We start from the raw sequence: 26,502 nt of genomic DNA on the forward strand, positions 1-26,502 counted from the left end.
AGGTGATAGATGCAAGGCAGGAGTGTAAGAGAAGGAGAAGGATCCACCATTTCAGTGCAGTTTGGTTGACTTAGCGGTGCTGTCAGATAATGTCTAAAGCAGACTCCAGGCAGTAACTGGAGAGTTCAGGGGTGGTCATGACTGGCAAGCTTAGAGTGAGAGATGGAAACGGAGGAGGTGAGAGAAGTTTGGAACAAATTCTTGAGCCTGATTGGTCTGAAAATGAAGTATTAAGAGTTGATGGTCAGAGGTACTGGGGTGTTGTTTGTTTTGTGAGGTGTTGGAATGGAGTAGGCTGTCTAACCTAGGTAGGACCTTACTTGCTGGCAGTGGAACTGGGGCTTGGGCAGGAGATGAAAAGGGAATGGTAGAACTGCCTACACAGAGAGACTGACTGGAGCGTGAAATCAGCCTGAAGTGACAGATCTATATGATGAATCTGGAGATTCTAGTTCTGCAGCAAGGCCGTGTAGTTGTCAACAAAATGTTTTCAACTTACAGGAAATCGTGAACAAGCTGTCCTTTAGTTTGTGCTTGTTGTGGTCAAGCTCTGAGAAGACAGGGAGACTGGAACAAGCTGTTTCTGTAATCAAAAGTAGGGCATGGTGATCATTTTTGTTGATATGATAATACACGTTTTCCCACGAGATCGTTGTGTCAAGTATGCAGGTCATTCATAGAGTGATCAGGGAAGGAGTGAGAAACTTCATACATAGGGAAAGAAACCGTAGGGCATGTCTGTTTGCTGGAGAAACCCTGGAGCTTGCTGAACATGACACAGGCTGTAGGAAGAGAAACCATGGTGTTCTTGTAAAAAATAGTTGAATTCTATCCAGATAGGTTGGACTTGATCCACCTGCTATGAATTTTCTGTGAGATTCAAGTTGAGACCAACTTACAGTTACACTCAGCACTCACACCTGAAACTGGAAATCTCTGGGAGCTACAGAGACAGGATGTTTGGTGCTACAAAATGCCTGATGGTCTGAAAGAATCAAGTTCTAGCTGCCCCAAATCAGATACCCCAAATGACTGAGAAGTCTAGACACTTTAATTTTGTTGCCACTCTTCTGTGTCACGTGTGTGTTGGAGGAGGAATCAATTAATGCTTATGAAACAACTGGATGTTTCAAGAACCCATTTAAAATAGTGGGTTTGAAATCACTGTAGGGTACATTGTGATTCAAAAATTATTGAAACGCTGAAGGCCACGTGCTTGAAAGCTGGAAGAAAAATAACAAATGATTGTGCAGTGGTTTAGCACTCAATGTTCCCTGAACTGGCTAAGACAAAGGGACTTTTGGAGGGAGAAAATACCATCTGGTTTATAATTGTGCATACTCCAGAGAGGGTGGGGTTGTGAGGCAGCACTGGAGTGTTAGTGTCTGCTGTTTACTCACTTGTGAATGTTTGAGTTTGCAAATCTTATTATCCTTTTAACACTGTTTTTTCTACAGTACGAGAAAGCATTCACTTAACAGCATGCAACTACTGTTGCTGCTATGTAACTTTAACTTGATCCGCACAACTTAATATTCCACGTGGAAGTATTAGAATGTTTACTTGATTATTTATATGAATGTAGAGCAGAAAAGTCTTTTTTTCTCCTGAAGTTACATATAATAGGTTTTGGATTTTATTCAAACTGGCTAATTACAGCAACCAAAACTTACTTAGATTAACTTAGTTAAATTCCTGAAGTACGTTATTTAAAAACAGATGATTTTTAAAAGTGAGAACAGGAATATAGCATTCAGATCTCACTTGGGTCTTGTTTATGCAACTATAATCTGCTGAATGTTTCTGGACTTAATAGGTACTACAGTTTGCATGGCTACATTAGAGCATCATTTTGCTAGAAAGCCTGATTTCTGCTGTAAATTTACAAACTGTTTTGCTTTACTTTTGTTATTCCAGCTATTTTTATATAGTACTCATATGTGGGCAGCATCTGAAGGTTAGTCAGCTTGCTGACCCAGTTCTGCTTTAGTCGTGTTGCTGCTGTGGTGGTTTGAAAATATTGCAAGCCTCAGAAAGGTCCAGCAAATGTGTCTCTGTCCCCATAAGCATTACTTTCTAACCAGCCCGTCCTTTTTGCATCAGGAGTGGTGCACAATGTGCCTCTGTACCTGCTAAACACGACCTTAAAACTTACTGTATGAATTAAGGAAGAAAACAGTATTTTTAAAAGGTCTGTTTAGCCCTGATCATGCACTATTGTGAAAAGAGTTTGAAAATAAACTTTAAACACTATTTCAAAGGTAAAGTGATTTTTCTCTTTGTGGCTGAGTAGTATGGATAGAACTTAGACATACTAGGACTATATACTAATAGTTTTGAATGCTTAATTTTAAATAACTTTTCAGAATAGGACTTTGCATTTCTCACCGTACTTGGAATGTAGTTCAGCTGAAACAAAATATTTGAATCCATTTTAATGCCTTCCAAATGTAGTTGCTGCCATTTAGATGAGATCAAATAGCTTTTTGTGGGCCTTGAGAAATCGAATTTTAAAGTTAATGAAGTCTGCAGTTTTCCCTAACATAGTTCATTTTGCTTAGGATTTTTCCATGCATGTGTGATACTGAAATGCTTTTACTGAAGCAATTCCAATAATTTTATTCTCACAGAGCCCCCTAAGTCTGACTGTACGCTTGAGTATGACCTTGTATTACCATCCAGAGATCTGTAGTTACCTTCTACTTCATGTACATACATTACGTTGGGTCGAGATACATATTAATGTGTAATACGGCAGGACATAATAAAATATTTTAAAAAATAAAGGATTGTTTGGGTTTATTTTTTTTAAGCGATAGACATCTGATCTATTGATTGCCTTTTCCTTGTAGGATAAAGGAGTGCCACGGGTTGCCTCTTATAAATGGACAGAATTGTGACCCTTACGCAACAGTCTCTCTTGTGGGCCCTTCCAGGTAACACTTTAGTTTAAAATTATTTAATCTAAAATGTTGTGATCTTAGACTTGGAAAAGAAAGTCACAGGTTTTAAGCAAAATCTTTAAAATATAGAAAAATCTTAAAATGTATTTTGCATACATCACATCTCCCATTGTTACTGTACTGTCACCTTCCCTACTGTACTTGGAAGATGATGAAAGTGTTTGGTCTGTCTGAATTGCCTGCACTGGTCAATAACCACGTGTCACTCAGTTCTTTCTTTCTTCTCAGGTTTTGTACTGAACTCTTGTTATCTGCACTGTACTTGCTATGCATTTTTCTCAAATTCCTGTATGGGATGATATAGTCAATTGCTCACTTGCCTTCCTCTATTTCCTGTTTTTCTTAATGTGTGAGTTTCTTTGTGGCAAATATTTAGCAATTGGGAGGAAGCAAGAGAGTAGAGGCTCTGGTGAGACCTTTCTGATGCCAGCACCTTCAGAATGCTACATTCGAAGTCCCCACAGTTTAAATGTCTCCTGGTTTTTGGGTCAGTAATCCTGAATAACTGTTGTGGTTTTCCATTTAAGAAAAATCCTATATCAAACGCATTCACGATCTGCAAGTCCTGCACCAATAACATCTAAAGTAAGCTAGGTTTCAGTTGTTTCTTTTTTTTGCAACGTTAAACCTTAATCAATCTACTTTCTCCAGTACTGAAGAATTGCTGCTGTGAGCAGAGAGACAGAACGTCCTGTAGTAAACTTGTATTTTTAAAAACTTCAGAAGGATTGTCCCTGAGTAAGCACTGAGCAAATAGAGTTTTTTTTTTTTTTTTCCTCCTTGGTAATACATGATCACTTTTTTAAAGGTTTGGGTTGGTGGGGGTTTTTGTTTGTTTGGTTTTGTTTTGTGTGTTTGGTTGGGTTTTTTCATTTTGGCTTGGTTGGTTGGGGTGTTTTAAGAGGACTAGAGAGATTCAAGAATTATACCTAGGAAGCATGGTTTTGATAGCCAAAGAAGGTAAATTGACATATATTTCCCTTTTTAGTCCTGTGATACAGATGGAACCAGGTGAATGTTGGTCCTGCAAAATATTTACCCATTGGTGTGGGAATATGTGTGCAAATCTGACAGAAGTTCCTGGTTAAGATTTTCCAATCCCATGCCTGTGTGACTTGTGTACCATGACTGCAGTATTTATATGGTGAATGCATGAAAACAGTTAGTTGATGTCTAGGACAGTTTTTCTTCTCCGTCCTCTGTTTTTCCCCCCATTTTGTTATTGTTTCTTTTAGAAAGCATCTTTATACTATCCGCTCTTTACTAACTGCATAAGACTCTATTCTTTTATAAAATGTGTAAAATCAAAAACAAAACACAAGGGTGTGGGGAGCAACTGTTTTGTTTGACCGTATGCTGCTTAGTATCTAGCATTAGCAGCAATTCCTTCCAAAGAAAAGGTTCAGTGACTTGGTGTAACCCTCTCTGTAAAGAAGTAGTGGGTATTTCCCCAATAAAAGAGGGTGGGAAAATGGGAATTGGTGGTTGAACAAGATGAGGAAAACTGTGCTTGTAACTTGCAAGCAGCGGGAAGGAAATTGCCTGCAGACTTAAGTTTGAAATGCTTTGAAGTCATTGATATATTTTACTTGATATATGTAATTTATACCTGTTTGTGAAATTAAATAGGAACTTTGAGCTGGACAGATGCACAATTAACTAGGTACAGCACTTGAAATTTTAACTTTACAAAATATATTGTGAAGATGAACTCATTTAATATTTTCTTCATTGATCAAAGCAATTTCTAAAATGACAAAAAATGTTTTAAATGCATGGGTCCTTCTTGACAATAGAATGTCTTTATAATTGTGTGTTTAAGTTGTCTATGGTAAAAATTTTACCACATTGGAACAGGAATGACCAAAAGAAGACCAAAGTAAAGAAGAAAACAAGCAATCCGCAGTTTAACGAAACATTTTATTTTGAGGTAACTTTTTGTGTGGTATTCTGCCTGTTTATCTATTTTATGCAACCCTTCAAATATTTTTAAGCAAGCTGCATAGCAGTACCTAATGCAGAAAGGTCTCTTCAAGCAAATTGAAGAGCTTTTACTAGCCTCTCAAATGTAAGTGAATCACATACTTAATTTTCTGGGGGCTGCCAGATAATAGCATTTGCCTTCAATTACTGTGTGAAAAAGAACTTCCTCACGAGCATGTATGTGAAGGTAATTTGTTATCTTGAATCACTTTATGGTGCATCTGTTGCCATCAGGAGTTCTGAGAGAACTTTGATGTATCCTGTGGAATTCAATTTAAATAGTTTCAAAAACAATGAGCTAAGAAAACCCCTATTTATTTCTTTAATAAAACAAAGTAGCAATTATACCCAATAAAGGCTAATTTTATTACTTTATTTTTAAAAAACTTTTTCATTATTTAGGACTTGATTTCAGTTCCACATGAGTTGCCCTACAGTAACCAAATGATGAGTTTCAACTTTCATCTGATTTGTCTCCCTAATAAAAACTATGTTTGCATGTAAGCATACTATAATGTTCAGCTGAGAGTTGGAATTAGTACAACTATTACATGTGCCTCAAATGGATTATAATTTAATGTGTTTATATAGATCCTGGTCCTGCTGTGGGACTTACGTGAGAAATTGTTCCATTCTGATGTATAGAGTATCAGCTTAAAGCGTGTTTCAGTTGACCTGCTCAAGATACTGAGTGTAATTTCTTAGGAAGTATATTAGGATAAAAATGCGATCCAAACCACTCCGATAACTTCATGACTTTTGATTTATTGGAGTTAAACTGAGAATGTAATCAGTCAAAAAAATGGGGAAAATTAAAAGAAGAGGTTATAATTGTGATAAAACCCAGTCAAGAAGAACGGGCTTCTTATTTGTTGTTTCCTTAAACATCTCGGAACTAACTTTAATAATTTCTTGGGGCTCATGCTGAAACTGAATAAATTATTTCCAGTTTCATGTCATACTTCCCTTTTTATCTTCCTAATAGATCTGTACTATAATTTCCTTAAATATCAGTTAGCCTCATCAGGCTCCACCATAAACCCTTCCTGACCAATTTTTCACCTGCTCTCCTGTTTGGTGAACTGAACTTTTTCCTTTTTAAAAGAAACACTAACTATTTAGCAGCGTTAAAGAGGCAGGGTTTTCTTTGGTTTTTGACACTCATAATAAAATGGTAAAAACTGTTAATAGAAGGAATTACTTGCAGGTAACCAGGTCCAGCAGTTACACCAAAAAGTCCCAGTTTCAGGTGGAAGAAGAAGATATTGAGAAACTAGAAGTCAGGTATGTTGTGTAGATTAGAAAGTCATTTATTTTGTCATTATTAAATAATATTTTATCATCAAAACAATAAAGAAATGTTTTGTTTTAGTGTAACTCCAGAGAATTACTGATCAGATTTGTAGGAAAGATCCTTCTAACATCTAAAATTACTCAAACTTTTCAGTGCGTTTCTTACTGAAGGTGAGATTTTTTTTTTTTAATGTTTTTAAGTAATTAGTGGTAGAGTGTTTCTAGCAGCCTAAACTTGTTTCCTGTGCCTGTGAGTAAAGAGGCATGAGGACCTCCTATCAGCGTATAGTAGTTTGGGCAGAATATTGATTATAGAATTTGTACTGAAGGATAACAGCATACCTGATGCTAGTCTACGGTTTCAAGTGTAGTTGGCTCTTTTAATAAAAGCAGAGGGAAAAGCCTCTTTTATGAGATTTTTATGATTTTTGCATTGCTGCCTAGGGGAACATTTGTGATGCAGCTTTTCCTTGCAAATGCAAAGAATACTTCAACTTATCTTCCCCTTTTCTGCTCCGTTACCCTTAGAGCAGGTCTGTCTGTAGTTATGCTGTGTAGTTGGAATGGTTGAGAGCCCCGTACTCGATCTCTTTAGTGCGCTCATACACATACATGCACCAGATCTGCTGAGGGACAAAAAGTCTTCGAGGCTAGCGATGCATCAGAAGAATTTAGTGGTTAGTTTTAATACCTATTATATTATATTATAGAAGTAACTTGGTATGTGCATTTTCAACTATTAGCTTCATGAATATCGTAATTAGAATTGTGTATTTCATTATAGATGCAAATATATTTAGAAAAATAGTCATGCCCCAACAAATCTAGTATTAATTTTTTTTGTTCTTCTTAACAACTGCTGTCTGTCAGAAATGTCAGAGAGGTAAGAAGTAATAGAAAAAACCCAAGGTGCATGTCTGGAGTCTGTGATTCCTTTGGAGGTTGTAAGCATACAAGCTGCTGTTTGGAAAAACAAGCGCATGTGTTGGTGTGGCATTGCAGTGTGCCAAATTCTAGCAATTAGATAGGGATATGTAAATGTATTGGTTAAAAAGTTCACTTGAAGTACCTGAGAAGAAGTGTGCACAGTTTTGGGGGTGGAAACTGCTCAGAATACATATATGTTGCCAATATCACTTTTATTTACTGATGCAAGGTCTGCGAGTCTAACTTTCACTGTTTCTTTATCTGTTCTTTATGGGTTAATATGCCACTTGTTTGATTCTTCTTGATTTAATTAGAATGGAGTGAGATTTCTAACACTTCTCTGCCTGCATGCATGTGGATTAGTGCTGTAAGGCAGTTATTGTTAATTAGATTTCTATTTCTCTCTGGGAGGAAAAAATAAGCAATGTTCTTATTTTCAGGGTTGACCTATGGAATAATGGAAATCTGGTACAAGATGTGTTTCTAGGAGAAATTAAAGTTCCTGTGAAGGTGTTAAGAAACGATTCCTTTCAAGCATGGTAAGAAATGATGGCTCAGAATAGAATTTGCTTCTATCTTGCAGATCTTCCCTTGAAAAGGATGTGTTTTATTCTAACTATCCATTAAAATATGTCGTCTTGTTCTAGTCTGGGTAAAATGTGTTTCCAAAGAGTTTTCCTGCTGAATAAATCAACCTCGCCAGAGGGTGCGTTTTGCTCTCCTCTTCACCCCATCTGCCCACTCCCACAGAATAGTTCGGGTGTTTGAGGGGAAGGTGTGGAGAGTGAAGAAGGGAAGACGGAGATAATGACCTTTCAGTCATCTTGCTGGATTTTGGTGACCTGCGTATGCTTTTCAGCCTAACCAGCAAACCAAGAGCTTCTCAGAATTGCATCACGTGAATTAAATTCTGAAGTCAGGCTTCCAGAATGACTGATGAACAGTTTATTTAAAAATAATCATTAAGTATGGCCTTCCTTTGGGAGGTTCAGAAAGTATCTTGTGGAACCAACCCAATGCCATTTCAGGGGAGCAGGCACAGCAGTTTAAAAGCTGGAAGGGTAAGGTATGAAGGGAATTCAGAAAAGACAGACCTCTGCTTAGCATAGCAGCAACCTCCCTTCTGAAGTTCTTGCAGGCAGGAGCCAATCTCTAGCCCTGTCACTGTCCCAAGTGCTTAGCAGCAGGAATTGATGAGTACAACAGATTCAAATACCTCGAAACGTAGAATATTCTGCTTTTAGTGAGCCTTTCAGTACAGAGAAAAGAGTGGAGGAAGTCCTTGCATATCTATGTAAAAAACATACAGGAAAGAAGTGGGTAAATAGGAACTAAATGGAACTCAGATCTTGACAGGAACCATTATGGCTGTGCTCCACGTACCCACCTCAGCTCCATCTCTTGGATGTGTCAAAGTTGAACTGTGATTCTTAGTGTTTGAATGTGACCCTAAACGTAACAGATGTTTGTATCAGTATTTTCTATTTTTTTACACCGTGTATTGCAGACACAGTCTTGTTCTGCCAGTGCTCTGAACTGATCAAAAGCTGTACGACCATGTTGACATAATGACATGCTTCCACTAACAACCTGCTAAGAGAAGTTATATTAGCACGGGCTCATTACTAGTGTGTTGTGTTCATATAACGTTTTGAATTGGCCTGACTAGTGTCCAGTTCATTTGCAGCATTGATAGAGACGTTTGTGCCTAATATACTTTGTAGGCATACTTTGTATTGAACATCCTCATATCCAATTATGATCTGCTTATCAAAACCAGTTCTGTGATTAACAATAACTATTTTTAATGCTATTAGTAATTTACGTAAAATGTTTTTGAATACAGCTGAAGTACAGCAGATAAAAAAAGTATTACTAGTACTAAATGTTGGGAAAATAAACCTAATAGTCGTGCTGTTGAGTAGAGGTTTTCCTTTCCTTTATATTAGCATACCTTCAAGGGTAATGCATCTGATGATTAAAAAAAAAAGGTCTGATCTCCTGATTGTAGAAGTACAAATATAAATGACTGTAAAAGAATTTGAAGGTATGATTTCAGTTTGTTGGGCTGAATGTTGAAATTATACTGCAACACTACTTAAAAGCTGTTAAAATTTTTGTATGGCTGCGTCTCCTGTTGAACTACAGCAAAAGCCAATGATTGTTTAATACATTTTGTACCGAGAGCTGGAAAAAAGCAGAGTTTTCTTCTCCTTTAGTATGTGTTTCTCAGGAATGCAGCCTATTAATATTATGTATTTTTACTGGTTTCAGACTAGACCATATAAATTCTTGACACTATCTGTTTCATCTGCAATGTCCAACACCTTAAATACAACATAGATGTAAAATGAAAGGCCCAACATAATTTCTAACTATTCCTGCTATCCCAGTTGAGCTACAAGAAGTATATCCTATTTCACTGTTTGGAAAGATATGAGAAAATAAATATAAGTTTCATTACGTGCTAAAGGTGCATCAAATGTTGCTCTTTTTTTTTTTTCCTTTTGTATTTCAAGTTTTTATGTGAATTTTATTGCCAGTTTTCAGACTCAGTTTATATATACTGAAATAATTAAATGTCATACTTTATTGTAGAATTAGCCAAATTAATGAAATGCGCATCTAATATTTTAGAATTGCCCTGTTGCTTTCAGGTACTTACTTCAACCAAGAGAAAATGGAAACAAGTCTTCTAAAACTGATGATTTGGGATCACTTAGATTAAATATCTGTTATACTGAGGACTGTGTGCTTCCATCTGAATACTACACTTCTCTAAGAAACTTGCTGCTAAAATCATCAGATGTTCAGGTACTTTTAAAAATGTATTTTAAAATGAAAACTTAAAATTAATGATGCAATTCCATATGAGACAATGAGAATTATGCATTTCTAGAGATTTCATTTTTCTTTGCATGAATTACTTCCATCACAATGAGATGAGCAGCTTGCAGAGCATCTATTCCAGCTCCGAACTACCAAGATTTTCTTCTGATTTTAGAAGAACCAGCAAAGATAGTGAAATAACCTGTGCTCTATGAAGAGATAAAAAACTTTCTTCTCGTTGGTTTCCCACTGGCTGCTCTTGCCCTCCTGGATTTTGGTTTTCTGGGGGCACTGAGCCATTATTGGCACTGAAGGAGCAGATAATCACTTTCACCAAAAATGGTCTGCTTCAGAATTGATTTCGAATTCCTCTTCTTCTCAATTGCTTCTGTCTTCCTCAGTCTGTTAATCAGTGTGACAGGATTACTCACGTGGACATAGTGACAAAGACGAAGTGTGGTAGATGGTTAGCACAACATTGAGACTGGGATCAAATTATAGTAACCAGGCTTTATATTCCTAGGTCTTTTATAGCCTTTCTTCACTTAATTGTTGGTGAAGTGTTGGTGGAGGGGAATAAAGGTAAAGAGGAAGCAGATCGTGACTAAAATGTTTGCTAGCCCATATTCAAATACTGCTTCACTGGAATTCAGGAAGAGCCGAGTATGTAGGTAGCAGCAGTCAGCAGCTGTCCTTTTACTTAAGTGAAATGACTTGATCAGTATTTATATGGAAATTCCCAACTGTAGAACAGTGACAGATACTTTACAAGTGTGAGAACTGTATTTTAAGGTACTCTGATCATAGCTTTAAAAGTCCTATAAAGATATATGACATAGTAAAGCAATTGCTTGCTTCCTCTTGCTTGGATTTGTGGCAAAGCCATACTCTGACACTTTAGAGAGAATGAGAAGGGTGAGGAGATGCTGAATTTCATTCTTAAATGTCAAGTATAGAGTAGATAATACCAATTTTCAATTAAGTCTTTCTGTAGGAAGGAAGCTTTCAATTGCCATGTTGAGACTTTGTGTTAAGAAGCTATGTCTATAGTCATTTTAGATTTGATCTGTACTTTGCCAAATACATGAAGAAAAGTTAACTACTTCACTTATGATTTCATACTCTTTTTCACAGCCAATTTCTGCATCTGCTGCCTACATACTGAGTGAAGTTTGTCGAGACAAGTATGATGCTGTTCTGCCTCTTGTGCGATTGTTGCTACACCACCATAAGCTCGTTCCATTTGTTGCTGCTGTGGCAGAACTAGATCTGAAGGACACTCAGTATGTATTTCATGTTTTATGATGTCATGCCTTTTAAAATTATTCTTAGAGTTTCAAAGGGCTTCATGATACAACCTTGCTAATTAAGCATGTTGTATTTCTTTCTCTCATTATGTAAAACTGGTTAAATACATACATCTTTTAATGCTAGTTTATAAAAACATTCATTAAAATCACATTGAAGCTGGGAATCAGAGTTAATGATTCTATGCTATTTGGTAAAATTTTCTTGGAGCTAGTATACAGCTAAACATAAGCTAGCAGTCCAGAGTTGTGTCTAAGAACACATGGTTTTATTTTAAAATGTCATAATTTAGCCATTCTTCAAATTTTGCTGGTCATTAGGTTGGTACTTAGTGTTTTAAAAAATTGCTGAGAATTTTATCCTGTTTCCTTTGGTGTGTGAGTTAAATGAGGCGTACACTTCTGCGAAGATGTAAGGACCTGTCCTGCGTGCCTTGAAAGTAGCAAGCACAGGAGTGTTTCCAAGTAGCAGTGTATGGCCTGTGAATTTGCAGCTCTGTGGTTAGGAGAGAAATGAAGTGGACCTGAGTAGTGGCCACTGAGGTGCCGAGTCATGTCCTGTGGAGATCTGGAAGGGATTTTGTCACCACAGGAGAGTTCGTTTTCAGATTTAAATAAAGTGAAACAGTTTAACTGTGTAGAAAGAGGTGACTCCTGGGAAATTATTTTCTGAACTGCATTTTAGTACACACATTCCTTTCCATTATAATTGAACTGTAACAAAGATTAAACTAAATCTCTCGGACTAGAGAGATTTATTTAGCACAGCTGCCTCTGTTTTCTTCAATAGCCATAATGAATAAAAAGTGTAACCCTAGATTGAAGATGTTTTGGTTGAAGTGTCTGAGTTTCAGTGTAGTGTAGCAGTATGCTGTTTATTGTAGCTCTAAGACTTTTTTCACCGGGAGTACTGGAGGAAGAATTGTGTATTGGTGAGGTACAAGTCTTCATTATTTTTGAAATTTCTTCTATTGTTCTTTCTCACATTCAACACTGGATTATAACTTCCTTTGTCTAAAATTTCTTAGGCTTTTCCTTATGGTTTTATTTATGTTCTTGGTTTTGGTAGTAGCTGTAATAATGTTGTTGTGTATTCCCTTTTTGTTCCTGAATGCCACTGCAAGCTGGGTATCTAGATTCTGATATTTCTGACTGAAATATAGGAAAAAATATTTTAAAAAAATTATTTAGTAGGAAGATAAGTAGTAATCAGATTTTGTAACTGACTTTGTTATTTTTATCCTATTCAAATAAAATAAATTACTTTCTTACAGAGAAGCAAACACAGTCTTCAGAGGCAACTCATTAGCAACGCGGTGTGTAGATGAAATGATGAAAATAGTGGGGAAGCACTACCTAAAGGTTACTTTGAAACCTGTTATTGATGAGGTAGGTTATCCTAGTGAATTTTTTTTCAGGACACTTAGCCCCCCTGGGGTATCCTGTCTCTTTGATAAGCATTCTGCTTACAGCTCCACGTGTGCTAGTAATCACTCAGGTGGGGGAATTCTAGAGGAAAGTTAAATTGAGTAATAATTGGTTAAGTTTAGTGGGAGGAGCTGCTTTTTATTATTTATGTTCCAGATGCTTTAAAACAAACAGTCAACAACAGTTTCTTCAGCCTCTAACACATTGCAGAGTTTACCCACAAGATGCTTTATATAATTGATCCACGTAAAAAGGCACACACAAAAGTGAGGATGATTATTGCATGCTATTATGGATAGTTAGCACCTATTTAAGGTTTTACCCCTAAATCTAGGACAGAATCTGGTTTTAAATAGGTGCATTTCCATGCCTTCTGTCTGAAAAACCGAACTCTTTAGTTTTGTGTGTTTGTTTCAGATATGTGAGTCTCCTAAACCCTGTGAAATAGATCCCATCAAATTAAGAGAAGGGGATAACGTAGAAATCAATATGGTGAGTTCCCTAATATGTTTTTTCTAATGTCAATTTTATCAAAATATGATAGAAAAACACTATAAAAAGCAGCTCTGTGTAATGGAAAATGAGTAACTTACTGAAGCAGTGCAGTTCTCTGATTCCGGAGCAAAAATAGGGAAAGTTGTATTTTCTTATCCCTGTTTATGAAAACAACAAAGGAAAAGTCCAATGGAAAATGGGATGGGAAGGAAGAAACTGAACAGAGATGAGTCTTCCTTACCAGTTCGTTTAGTGTCGTGGTTCCTGATGTTCTGTAGTCAGCATCTAGGTGATGAGGTATTTGATTAGGATGACTCGAACACTTTTCATTGAAGTTCTGCTTGCCACCTGCCTGTTACCAGAGGATGACATTTAAGGCAATAGTTGCTGCAACAAACTAAATTAACATTCACTGGGTATGCATGGGAAGTGCTGCTTCCTTGGAACATGTTGTTGTCAAATTGCAAAAATAGGTTTTGATAGGTAGTTGTATATTGCCAGACACTGCTTATATACTTCAATGTAAGTGAATATAATTAAACTATCTTTTAACACTAGTAATTCCTTATAAATTTTGAGTTTTTAAAAAAATATGCATTGTACTAAAATACCTAATTGAATAGTCAGGCAGGGTTTTGAAAAAAGTGTTATGTTTGTGTTCAGGAAAAAACCAAAAATGCAAAAGATAATGGTCTGAAAAAATACCTTTTTTCGTAATTGCAGGAAAATCTACGCTATTATGTAGACAAAGTATTCCGTGAAATTGTGTGTTCAAGTATAAGTTGTCCTACCCTAATGTGTGATGTTTTTTATTCTTTGAGGCATCTGGCTGCCAAAAGATTTCCAAGTAAGTGTTCCCTAAAAACATTTGAAAATTATGTTCAGAGTGAAATATGTAACTTATGCACCTTATGGGGACTGTTAAAATTCTTGCCTTGTCCAAAGCTGTGCCCTGAACTTCTTACATTGACAATCAGGCATTTGTTTTTTCTGTCAGTCTGTAACTTATATTAATAATAAAGCCTTGTGGTCAATCAGCAAGAATTTTGTATTTTCTGATAGAAAAATGTAGCTGGCCAGAAACATTGCAATACAGTAGCAAATACGAACTCGCCAACAAAAGTATGAGATAATAGAAGAAAAGCACAAAGTAATACAAGAAATGGTTTACTTGAAAGAGACATAAAATTTGGAAGAGCTGATCACTTCATTGCTTCTAAGGAAGCAAGATGTAAACTTGAAAATAAATTTGGTATATACATCTTAACTACATGAACTGCAACTGTGTTAACAATGACTAGTACATTCAGAACTTATACCAAGATAGCTTTACCAGAACCATAGACTTACTACTTATGGGTAGTTTTGGAGAGGATGGAAAATGTAAAATATTTAATGCATTTGTAATGTGGCCAGTATTAGAACAGTTTTATTCTTTCAGAATGGCTTTAATATAGCAATAATGTGGTGGGTCTGAAATACCCTTATCCTTCATTCAATTAACATCTGAAATGTCATATAGTAAGCTAGAAATGAAGAATGTACTTCTCATAATCTGGAGCCTTTCTCTGATTCACGTTTGTCACTGGAACTGAGGCCATAAATTCGTGTAGTTAAGCCAGTCCTTTTGCAGTAGCCAACTTCCCCCACAGATCACACTGAAGTGGTCAGTGGAGTAAGAGTGTGATCCCACTATATTTCCTAGTGTAAAGGTGTAAATGATATTACATGAGAAAATCCTCATTTACAGCATCAAAACCACTATGGTTTTATGATGCAGCTCAGAATTAGAGTTACAAGTTGTTCATATGTGTTGACTGAATTTGTTGTGCAGCATTAATGTATTTGAGTTGATCGGTGTTGAGCTTTACGGGTGAATAAACCTGACAGCCTTAGTGTTCAAAGGCAACTCCTACAGTATTTTCTCTTTGGGTTCAACATGCATACAGCTGTACCTAATTAACTCTGTATGTAAATGCTTGCAATAATCTCATCATTCCTAGTAGTGGAGCTGATGAGCCAGTTTTATAGAACAGAACTTCTTTTCAGAGAAATAAACCCTCCATTATAAGTAGAACATCTCTTACCATGATCACTTTTCTCATTTCATGTACTTCATTGGTTTTTCTATTCTGTTTTAAAATATAAATGTCTCTTCTGATGTTATCTTCGTAAGGATTTTTATGTTGACTGTCTTCATTATTTCCTGTTAAGTTTAGTGCATGTTACATTTCATGGTTTTTCTCTGCAGATGACCCTCATGTACAGTATTCTGCAGTGAGCAGCTTTGTGTTTCTTCGTTTCTTTGCTGTAGCCGTAGTCTCACCTCATACTTTTCATTTACAACCTCACCATCCAGTAAGTTTCATGAAGCTTTGTTCTGTTTTATTCATAACTGTTGGAGCTGTTTATCTGGGAAAGCATAAGTTACTTCAATGGGTCTGTAACTGGGAAACAAGATTATGGAATGTCTCTAGCTTGAGTTTTCAATATTATACCTCAGCAGAGGAATTAAGACATTTGCAGTTCTTGAAGCATCAAATTTTTCAGTCTTTATGAAGTGTTTTCAAATGATGTAGAAGAGCTATTGATATTAAAGACGCTGTGCCTTTTTTGGGAATGTGCTGCTTTGTTAGAATAGCAGCATGACTGAGGGTTTTTTAAGGCATATGTCTAAACTGGATTGGTTACTTTCAGTGTGGAAATTAAATATCCAGATGTCACTTTAAAAAATATATTTCCATTTGTGGTTTTAGAGTTATCCAATAATTATTCCATGTATCTATTCTGGACTCCACTAGTTGCAGTGGGTTGCCAAATCTTCCATTTTCAGTTTTCAAATTGTCAGGTAGATATGCATTTAAAAAACAAATAAAGAAACAAAACCAACAAACAACAAAATCCACCCCAAACAAACAAACAAAAAAACCACACCATGACCAAATAAACCTAAAAGATAGGAATATGGAGATAATACAAAAATAATGTATTGTTTTCACATAACATACAGAATAGGTATGAAACCTGCTGCTCTAGAAGTTATCTTTATTAGCTTATTTTATCTACTTAAGTGCGTTTTGCTTTTGAAAGAAAATAATTCGAATTCATTTATTTGACATTATCCAGTTTATTAAGCAAAAAGTTTACAGGATTTTATTGCTCAAGGATTAAACATTTTAAAGGGAACAGCAAGGCCTCTTTCTGTGGGTGTGTTTATAATCCTGTACTAAAATGCAAGCAGTGAGGTAGCAAATATATTAGTCAAAAGCCTTAAAGGCAAAGTTTCAAGTTCACTTTGTGTTATGAAAATTTCTGCCATTTGTCCAGCAATTGTTCATTATGTTTAGTGTTAAGTTTTGAATAGTTCAGAAGCATTAGATGTGTAGTAACAGTTACAGGGTTTGAGATGATTTGTAGGTAAAAATATTTTTCCAAGTACTATATAAAGTAAAATAATAAACACACTGCAGCATCTTATAAAATATACATATATTCACAAAGCACAAGTGCTGATAGAGGACAATATTGTGTATGCATTTCTTCTCTTTGGGAGAAGAAGAAAAGGAATAAACACATGTCACATTTACTACATTGCGTAATATAATTTTTGTGACATTTTCATTTTTAAATCAAAATTTTACCTGGAATTGTGAAAAAATGTGACTTCTGAATTTTGTTTATTTCAGGATGCACAGACTTCTAGAACATTAACTCTTATATCAAAAGCCATCCAGACTTTGGGGAGTTGGGGAAGTTTGACCAAAAGCAAACTTGTAAGACTACTAAAATTCTTTCTTATTTTATAGATAACGTTCTTTAAAAGTTTATTTATGTCAATATACCTTTTCTTTCAGTCAAGTTTCAAGGAGACGTTTATGTGTGAGTTTTTCAAAACATTTCAAGAAGAAAAATTTACTGAATCTGTGAAAAAGGTATCTTTCAACTAGATTTTTTTTTTTTAAAATGGTTGATGTATCTGATCAGTCTTAATTGTTAGAAGGCTATGTTACTGTTCAGTTTTCCACTAGAGAGAGAAAGAACAATTGTGGTCCACTTCAGACTCTTTTTTTTTTTTAAAGTCCACTACAATCAAATACACAAGATTTATACATAGTGGACTAAGGTAATTTAGTTTAAAAAAAATGTATAATTTTTTTTAAACAGACTTTATTAGATCTGCTGTTTAGGAAATTATTAAAGAAATCTTGTGTGGCCTTAGGCCATCCTTTGTTACATTGTTCCAAGTCCTTGCAGTATATTTTCATTTCATCTGTTGCATAAAGTAATTGTTCTGTCGCGAGAGAAGCTGTGCATATATATTTTCAAAATAGCTCTTAGTTGTTCTTTGTTTCTGAATAGCGTATATTCCCTGTGTATTTTTCCTTAAGTTCTTAGATGATGTTTCCTCTACTGAAAGTAAAGAGCCCAGTGGCCTGAGTGAGCCAGTGCATCTAAAAGAAGGGTAAATACATCTTGAATCTATATGGTGCAAAACAGAAATGATTTTACTGTTTCTTCATTAATGCCAATGTCAGATTAATGCTCATTAAAATATTTGGTATACTGTAGAAATCATTATATTAGTAATTTGTGATAATTCTTTGTTAGTTTGCAGAATTAGTTTAAACTAACAGCTGTAAAATTTCATAACTCACCTTTTAAATACTTCGGAAAAAACTTTAAAGCAGCTTAAAACCTATTAAAGCTTGTCTGCATTCCTGTTGCAATTCAGTGTGTGCTCTGTGATTGTTTATTCAGGACCGTGAAAGTGTATTTTAAAAGAACATATTAATTTAATTTATAAATACTTTGCATGCGGTTTAAGCCCAAGCAGCTAAATGTTCTGCCTTTAATGTAGGAGAAAAAATTACCTTGTAATTGGAATACTTACCATTAAATAATAGAATGCTTTTATAAAAGTTAAGGTACAAATCACTCCAAGAGATGAACTTTCTTTTTGATGTTGATCAAGAATAGCCGATGAATTAATTAAAAAACATTTACAGGGAAAAAATATTTGTATTTATCCAAGAAGCAGATTCATAGCAAGTAAAGATTCTTCTTTGAAACAAGCGTCTGAAGTTCAAACAAGGAAGAAAGTTACCTCTGATTAAAATACTAAATAGAAAGGAAGGAGACAATTGTGGTGGGTCAACATTGAGTTATAGCAATTGGGAAGCTAATCCGTATTATAAATTCATGGCTATTGTTCAAAAAAAAGGTTGCTAGTGAGTCCTGTTCAGTGTCATTCCATTTATATTCAGTTTCTGATCAAGATAAGGCCAAGTACATTCACATGTAGAAAGTGGAAGGAAAGAGAGAATCTTGTAGTTGGATACACGTTAGTTGCTTTTAGGAAAATGTGGAGTTCTAGATGTGGATATGTAAGTACCTACTCCAAATTTACTGCTACAAACAAAAGTCTGGATTGCATATTTTTCGAATTCTTTTCCTGTTTATGGAACCCTCTACACAATCACCATATTGGGAGGTAATCTTGAGGATATATTTTGAACAACTAGTAGATTTTTTTTGTTTTTATATACAATGAAGTAATTTTTAATGTTGCTGCATGATGAACAATAATGTGTTGTCTCAAGAAATGGTTATGAAAGCTCTTCAGAAGACTAATGGTTTCATTTCATTCTGTCTTTACAGAGAAATGTACAAAAGAGCTCAGGGTAGGACTCGGATCGGTAAAAAGAATTTCAAGAAGCGGTGGTTCTGTCTAACAAGTAGAGAACTCACCTACCACAAACAGCAAGGTAAATTATGTTTATTTTACAATTTTTTTTTTCTCAATATTTACTAAGTGTTTGCATCTGATTTCTTCTTTTTAAAATGCCTAATTTTTTTCTTTAGGTAAAGTACATATGGTGTTTTAGTTACCTTTGCACTGATTACCAAACGCTTCTATCTATGATTCATGTACATTTTCTCAGTAAGAAAAATGCACGTTTTGAGAACTTAACCTACAGAATCAGCGCACTGAGGTTATAAACTAGTTTTTAAAAAAAATGCTTCACTCATCTGTTTGCAATTTTTACAGATAAAGAACCAATTTTCACTATTCCAATCAAAAACATCCTTGCAGTGGAGAAACTTGATGAGAACTCCTTCAACAAGAAAAACGTGAGTCAAAAGATAGTTTATATGTAATTCTTGATGTGTTCTTTAAATATAAAATGGTAATTAGCTTATAGAGTTACTGAAACCCTTTTACTAAACACATCAGAAAAATTTTTTTTTGGGTCAGGAATAAAGCGCCATATGCAGTATTTCCAAGTACTCTGCATGTGGAACTTAACCTGGAGACTTGGATCTCTGCACCTTTTCTGTTTGATTCTACGACTTCAGCCCCCCTTTCCAAATTTCTGGAATGAAGGTTAAAACTACTGTGACCTTATTACAAAGCACTTTTATATAATGTATTAGTAGTATGTATTATGTTATGTTCTACTTGAAAAGTAATATTACCCAATTTATATTTGTCTCCTTTGAGAACTTCCTACACTACCTTCATCAGCCAAGACAGTTGTCTGTGCTCATGGCCTCATTCTGGTCCTGTAACACATGAGTATTTCTGTGGTTATTTTAATCCAAAATTCTGAGGCAGTGATAAAAGAGCGGCTGTTACCTAGGCTGAGGATCACTAAAGGAGAGACTTCTGGGAGTCTTCTGCTACTATTGGGAAGAGAAGCATCAAGTCTGAGATCACATTTAAAGAAATGTGAATGAAAAGTACAGAAAATGCATTGTGTTCTGATTCTTTTTTGGATGAGGAAATGGTGTAGGCAGAACACAGGGAGCTTTTTTTTTTCCTCCTAAATAGGGCTATGTAGTAAAATGAAAGAGGTGAAAAGTCTTGCTTTTCCCCTTGTTGCACTTTCTGTCTTAATTTGGTTTTGTTGAATTGGCTGAACTTTGAACTCTTACTTTGATGTATTTGAAGTGGCTCAATAATTGGAGTTTTTTTACTGAGCAGAAGAATGTTGTGTTCCTTCTACAGATGTTTCAAGTACTACATGGAGAAAAGCCGCTCTATATCCAGGCAAATAACTGTGTAGAAGCTAGTGAGTGGATAGAAGCTCTTTGCCGGGTAACGAGATGCAACCAGAGGAGGCTTAGTTTTTACCACCCTTCTGCTTTTCTGAATGGGAGCTGGCTTTGCTGCAAGGCTACGATAGAGAACACGGTGGGCTGTGCTCGTTGTACTGCGTAAGTTGCTTCTCAAATGAAAATACATATGTTTTGTTGGACAAATAATATATGATTCACTCTTGAACTTGATAATCTGAAGGCAAGGCTTTTGCTGTCTACTTCAGCTAGTTGTGCTACTAAAAACATGCGCTACTAATAAGACCTGACTTGAATGAATTTTACCAAGTCTATTACTTCGTCAGCCACCATGTGAAGTGAAGGTAATCAATTCAGTCTGTAAATTGGAACTACCGAATGGTTAATTTCTTTCCACACAGAATACCAGATTTAACAGCTCAAGTTAATTCAGATGCCAAGTTGAATACAGAAATATGACACGCCTAGGTCACCTATATGAAATAATTTAAATACCTTGCTGCAGAGGGCTCAGCCTGGGAGTCTGTCTCTCGCTAATGGCATTGTCTTGTTTTATACAGTCGCTTTTTTATTTTAACCTCATGTATTTTAAAACACAGCACACTAGAAAAATGAGCTAAATAATCTTAGATGTAGATTCTGATGAATCATTTGTTTTTTGTAGGTATGTCAGGAAAACGAATAATGTCTTATAATTAATTTAATTATGCCTTTCTTTAACCTGCTGATTTCTGAAAATGATGCTTCCGGTCTTTTTTAAAAATATTATTTTTCCTTAACTGGGTGCATTGCATAAATTACAGACTAAAGATCTCAGTCTTCTAAAATTCGGTATAAGTCCTACAAGATAACTCTGTGAAAATATATATAATAGTTTTTCTGTGTTATTCAATTCATTCTTATATTAGGTTTCTCAACAGTTTAAGAGATTCCCATTACTAAATAACTTCTGGTTGGTTTTGTCTTCTTTTCACTCTTCTGGTTTAGGAATGTATCTTGTCCTTCTGTTCTTGTTACCTTTTAAAGTGTGGTAGATTTTGAGATTTTTAAAATAAGTGTTTAAATGACATTGAAGAAAAATTAACCTTACTTTGATATATTTTAAATATTTTTCTCTCGACATACTGAATACTAAATTCTATTGGAAAAAGTGAGTTTTAGTATCGTATTCACTGCTCTCAAAACTGTATATGCCTGTTTCTACAGAACACGTACTATTTCGTGTAGCAATTGTGAAGCTGTTTGTAAGCGATAGACATGTTCAAAGGCTAAGTATATTAAAACAATCAGGTTTTACTTGCTTTCAAACCTTTCAAGAATGACTTATATTGACTCCCGTCTATTTTTTCACCTTTTAGAGATGTTCCTGCTGATACTCAAATTGAGATTGATGGAGACAGAGAGACAGAAAGAATTTACTCACTTTTCACTATCAACATGTCTAAACTACAGAAGTTGGAAGGTACTTAATAATTCAGAAGAATTATACTGATATTATTCACGTCTAATTCTTTAGGCCCATGACATCAATTTGATGTCTTAAGAATTTACCTTAAAGTAATAAGAGACACAGGTTATTTTTTTGTCGTCTTAGTCCTCTGGTATCAGACATTCTTCAGTCATTTCTTTACAGTAGACATCAGGTATGCACATTGTTCTAATTTAATTTGCATATATGGAATATCTTAACAGTCTAAACAGAGAGACTGCAGCTATAGCTGGTTGCTCTTCTGTCTTTGCTCTCCCTTGCCTGACTATGGAGTAAATTCTGTTGAGCATGGTTGAGTTGCAGGAATGCATTAGGCTTCTGTTACTGTGACCAGGAGAGAGCCGTGTGCTCAAGGTGCTGAACACAACCAGCAGAGAATAAGCCACAGAACTGTAAATACATCCAGTTGATACTGTGTCTCCTGCTTTTGTCTTAACCCATTTTATATATCATCTAGAGTAACTTTACATTTCAGAATTTCAGAATCACCATTTACGTAAGAGTTAGATCTGTTTGTTAATCATTGCAATTCTAATTGGGATAATTGTGGTAACTTTTGTAGAGGCTTGCGGAAGTATAGCAGTCTATCAAGGTCCACGGAAAGAACCAGATGATTATTCTAACTTCACCATTGAAGATTCTGTAGCAACTTTTCATACACTTAAACAGATAATAGATACAGTAGAAAAGCTGAATGAATCGCATGAAAAATATCAAAAGAAGAGATCATCTAGTGCTAAATATGGTAGTGAGTAAGTATCTTATGCACTTTTGACATACATAAATGTGTATTTTTAAAAAAATAAATCACAGAACAAGGCCAGGCTTGTTGAGGTACAGTTAGTTAAACTAAAAGTAGATTTAGGCAATGCAGAGACATGGAGAAAATCAGGTACGTCATTTATAGTAATGCAGTTTTTAAACCACTTGTTAGAAGATAAAAGAATTTCCTCTGGTGTGGGATTAATCTGTGTTCTTGCTGAGATTCCCATAAGCGGGTGCAGCAACTCTGTTGTTTCCTTGCAACTTAACTTCTGAAGCACACACAAAGTTTATCCCTAACTGTCTGCCTACCTTCTGATTTTTTTTTTCAAAATTTCAAATTTCAGTTAAGAAATAATTAAAATATCAAGTTATATAAAACAGTAAAAATTACACTGCAGAAATATATATTTCATGCAGTGTATTTACTGTGTGTAATTTGCTCGCAATGCTCAATGATAAATACCACTTCTGGTGACGTTTTAAAAAAAAAAAAAAAAAAAAAAATTCTGTCCTTTAAAGTACATTGGTGTTCCAGAGCAGGTTCTTTTGGTTCTCTTCAATCCTGACTGATATCTATGGAACACCACTAGCAAGTTTTCTGATTTCTTCTTTGCATCAGTAAGTCTTGATTCACCAGAAAAAAAAAAGAATGCTCAAATCCCAGTTTGGTTTGCCTAGTTTAGTATTTGAACCGAGTTGTTAAGAGAAATTGACTTTGATTTAGAGGTTATCCACAAATAGTGGAGTTTCACAAGTAGTGGTAGAAATTATGCAAAAAATATAGGTTGGCTTAATAAATTAAAATTGTATGATGAGAACTAGAAAGCAAATAAAATATTATTATTAAACTAAAAATATTTACTTTTTTTTTTTCCAGAGAAAATCCAATTGTTGGAAAGGTTTCCTAACCGAAGCAAACAGGCACACTTGGATGAAAAAAGAAACTGGAGATGTTCTTGAGTGTTCGGGGTTTTGTTTGTTTTGTTTTTAAAAATTCATTATATGCATTTTTACGAAGTATTTAAGAATGAACACAAAAGCTAGTTGTGTTGACAATCTATTTAATATTTAATAGCAAAATATTTACTTGGAAATCTGGTCTTAAGGTTTATTCTCATTTTGCTGAAGAACTTGAAGTTCCAGGTTCTTGAGGTAACAGGTGTGAATAAATCTACATGTTGTTTTGCCATTGTTGTCTTATTGGAAAGAACTTTCTAAACGAATAAGCTTTTTCATGGAAGAAAATCCACATGGCATTTGGTTGAATTACACCTCTCAATACATACACTGCAAACATGAGTTTACCATGAGTGCCTGCCCTGCTGATAACGGATCTTGAAATAGAAATCCCAAGATACTATGCATGGAAATAATCTGAAGCTTCACACTCAATTAATTTGACTTTTTTTTTCTTGTATTAGGTGTTGTCAGGACTTGGTTTATCTACACCTGAAGTCTTACAAAATCATGCAGTATGCTGCAGATAATCTGGACAGCAGATACCAGTGTTGGTTATGTTTTTACTAAAGAAGAAATCAGGGAACTTGTGTTGTGCCTCTTGTTTACATTTGGTGTGAGTAATATATGGAGTGACATGACATTAGACCACTATGTATTTTCTTTAGGATGTTTTTAAGGTACGGATTTTTTCGTAACCTAAAAAGAAGTGCAGGGTAGCAACATTCTTTTTAACTAAGTTTGCCTACAGATAGAAAAATTCAAATGTGAACAGGTTGTGGTTAAGTACTGATCAATTTATATCACCCCATGTATGATTTTTTCTTTTTATTTTTTAATAAAAGGTAATGACTAGGTCCAGCTCACTTTTTGACTAGAAATCTAATAAATAATTTCTATTATAATCACTTAAAGCACTTTAGATATCTGGACTATCCCAGATTATTTTTAGATACTTTGTAGTATCTGCTTGTTCTGATCAGTTGAATGATCAACATTGTTTTGTCTTTAAGCAATGCTTCAGTGAATATTTTTATATCTTTAGTTATATGGATTCATATTTGCCACTTAACTCAATTTTAAACTGGCATTCTTGACTTTAAGATTAATTTTTGCTCACTTCATCTGAGAAGTTAGGTTTATACTGAAAGAACATATATGTATATAACCAAGAAGCAAAGGTATTACTGTGGTAACTTTGCTTCATCAGTATTAAATACAATGGTACTCCTTGGAATATTATTTTTAATAATAACTGTATGTGGTACTTTTATTTTTGGAGCATTTGCTGTGTGATCTTTTGTTGTTATATTGGGTGTGTTTTGGGTTTGATTTTTTTTTTTTTTTTTTTTTAACAATCATGATTTGGCCAAATTAATTAGGAATGTAACTTAAAAATAGAATAGAAATCCACAATGCTTGAAACTGTCAGCTGTTTAAATTACTATACATTTATTATTCTGTTATAGGGGGGCTTTCTGTAATAGAAGCAAGTTGGCAAGGCAGGATTGAAATCTCTTTAGGAATGAATGAAAGTTGTTAGAGTAGCTGTTTGGTTTAATACCAAACAAACTATTTTAGAATATCTGGGATTCAGTACAAGCATCTGCAGCATCACAATCACTTAATCACCTCAACTGTGTTTTGCTGTTTCCTTTTTTACACGTTTGATGTATTCTAAGGAACTTCTATCTGCCAACAGTTGAAATGGGGAGGGAGGAGGAGGGAATAGAGTAATGCCAAGAAATGTGTTTTGCCAAGGGAATGTGGGTCAGATTAATTGCCATTAATAAAAAGCTGCCATTAAACAAAATTGAATGTGGTTGAGTATCCAAGTTAGGTTTTGCTGTATATGGATTAAGCCTGTGGCAAACTGTCTTCCTTGGAGCCATTTTCTGTTGTTTTCAAAGTCAAATTTATGAAAAATTAAATTGTATACTCTCGCAATTTTTTTTAAAATATGCACTTTTTTGCTTTGGTACAGGAATATCTAGGAAAAAAACAAAGGCCATTGAATATTTGTGACCATTAAGATTCCTTATTTTATAACATCTTAAAATGCAATAGATGTTCTAGAATTTAATTAGGTACAAGTAGGATGACTAATAATAAAAGTTGCCTTCATTTTGATTAGTCTAGAAAAATGATGTTATTCAGTAATTAGTTCTGTTAGGATTGTAAATTATCATTACTTTTAACTTGTATTATGATGATGTATTGTTGAATGTATTTTTATTTAAATTTTATTTTCTTATCAGGACATTAAAATGTTTTGTAACATTGCTTGAGAGTAACTCACAAATAAATTACACCAAACTTGAAATATGCCATGTGTTTATTGTGAGGTGTGACTTTTAAAAATGTTAGCATTTATTTGAAGACCAAATTAATAGGAGTTTACAAACAGGAGCTGGGTATAAAGAGAGAAATCTAGTGGACAGGAGAAAACAAAACACAAAATTAAGTTCAGGGCTCTTGTGTAGTCATCTGCAGCATTGTTACATTCTAACTAAGATTGATGTTTGGAGAGAGAAGTGATAGTTAATAATTTAGCATAACAGGGTGCATAGAAGCCTTAGTAATTTGAGAGTTTTTAAAATGCTTGCAGTGACTAGTCTCATGTATTGAAGAATATTTCATACTATGTTATTTGTGTTATATGACTAATATTTTTCCTTGCTTGCTGATTTGTCTTTCATTACCTGTCCTGTGTACCAGTATCAGCTGGTATATAATTTGTCAGACCTATTTTAAATATATTGCATGTGGAAAAAAATAATCTTTTCTCAATCTTCTTTCTTTTTTATGTAATCTGTGCACTTTTTCTGCCACCTGCTGTCCCCTTCTATGCTCATGAGCATTTTTTGAGATCATTTTGTACAAGCGTGTTTTAATGTCTTGAGATGTTTTGTTTCTTTCTACAGAGAGCTGACCTGTTGTCCTTTATTGCTGATATGGAACTCCTATTAGCAGTTACAGTGCAAACCTT

The 26,502-nt window shown here is 34.8% G+C and overlaps 1 protein-coding gene across 2 annotated transcripts in view; it reads left to right on the top strand.

Annotated features, from left to right (window-relative positions):
- The window catches only part of RASA2 (RAS p21 protein activator 2), a 50,259-nt gene extending 24,632 nt beyond the window's left edge, over positions 1-25,627 (top strand). Inside the window, exons 6-24 of one of the 2 annotated variants that reach the window (XM_065640102.1) lie at positions 2,853-2,936; positions 4,821-4,893; positions 6,154-6,230; positions 7,607-7,705; positions 9,824-9,980; positions 11,130-11,278; positions 12,577-12,691; positions 13,148-13,222; positions 13,949-14,072; positions 15,477-15,583; positions 16,912-16,998; positions 17,080-17,157; positions 17,614-17,687; positions 18,884-18,990; positions 19,275-19,357; positions 20,235-20,443; positions 21,661-21,764; positions 22,354-22,543; positions 23,434-25,627. In XM_065640102.1, coding sequence (XP_065496174.1) covers positions 2,853-2,936; positions 4,821-4,893; positions 6,154-6,230; positions 7,607-7,705; positions 9,824-9,980; positions 11,130-11,278; positions 12,577-12,691; positions 13,148-13,222; positions 13,949-14,072; positions 15,477-15,583; positions 16,912-16,998; positions 17,080-17,157; positions 17,614-17,687; positions 18,884-18,990; positions 19,275-19,357; positions 20,235-20,443; positions 21,661-21,764; positions 22,354-22,543; positions 23,434-23,464 — 2,023 coding nt within the window. In that variant the 3' untranslated portion in view covers positions 23,465-25,627. Of the gene's footprint in view, positions 1-2,852; positions 2,937-4,820; positions 4,894-6,153; positions 6,231-7,109; positions 7,123-7,606; positions 7,706-9,823; positions 9,981-11,129; positions 11,279-12,576; positions 12,692-13,147; positions 13,223-13,948; positions 14,073-15,476; positions 15,584-16,911; positions 16,999-17,079; positions 17,158-17,613; positions 17,688-18,883; positions 18,991-19,274; positions 19,358-20,234; positions 20,444-21,660; positions 21,765-22,353; positions 22,544-23,433 lie in introns of those variants that run through there. The other variant, XM_065640103.1, reaches the window with a different exon arrangement.
- Positions 25,628-26,502: the final 875 nt, after the last annotated feature.

The sequence above is a fragment of the Caloenas nicobarica genome, chromosome 8, assembly GCF_036013445.1.
Source record: "Caloenas nicobarica isolate bCalNic1 chromosome 8, bCalNic1.hap1, whole genome shotgun sequence".
Lineage (NCBI taxonomy): Eukaryota > Metazoa > Chordata > Aves > Columbiformes > Columbidae > Caloenas > Caloenas nicobarica.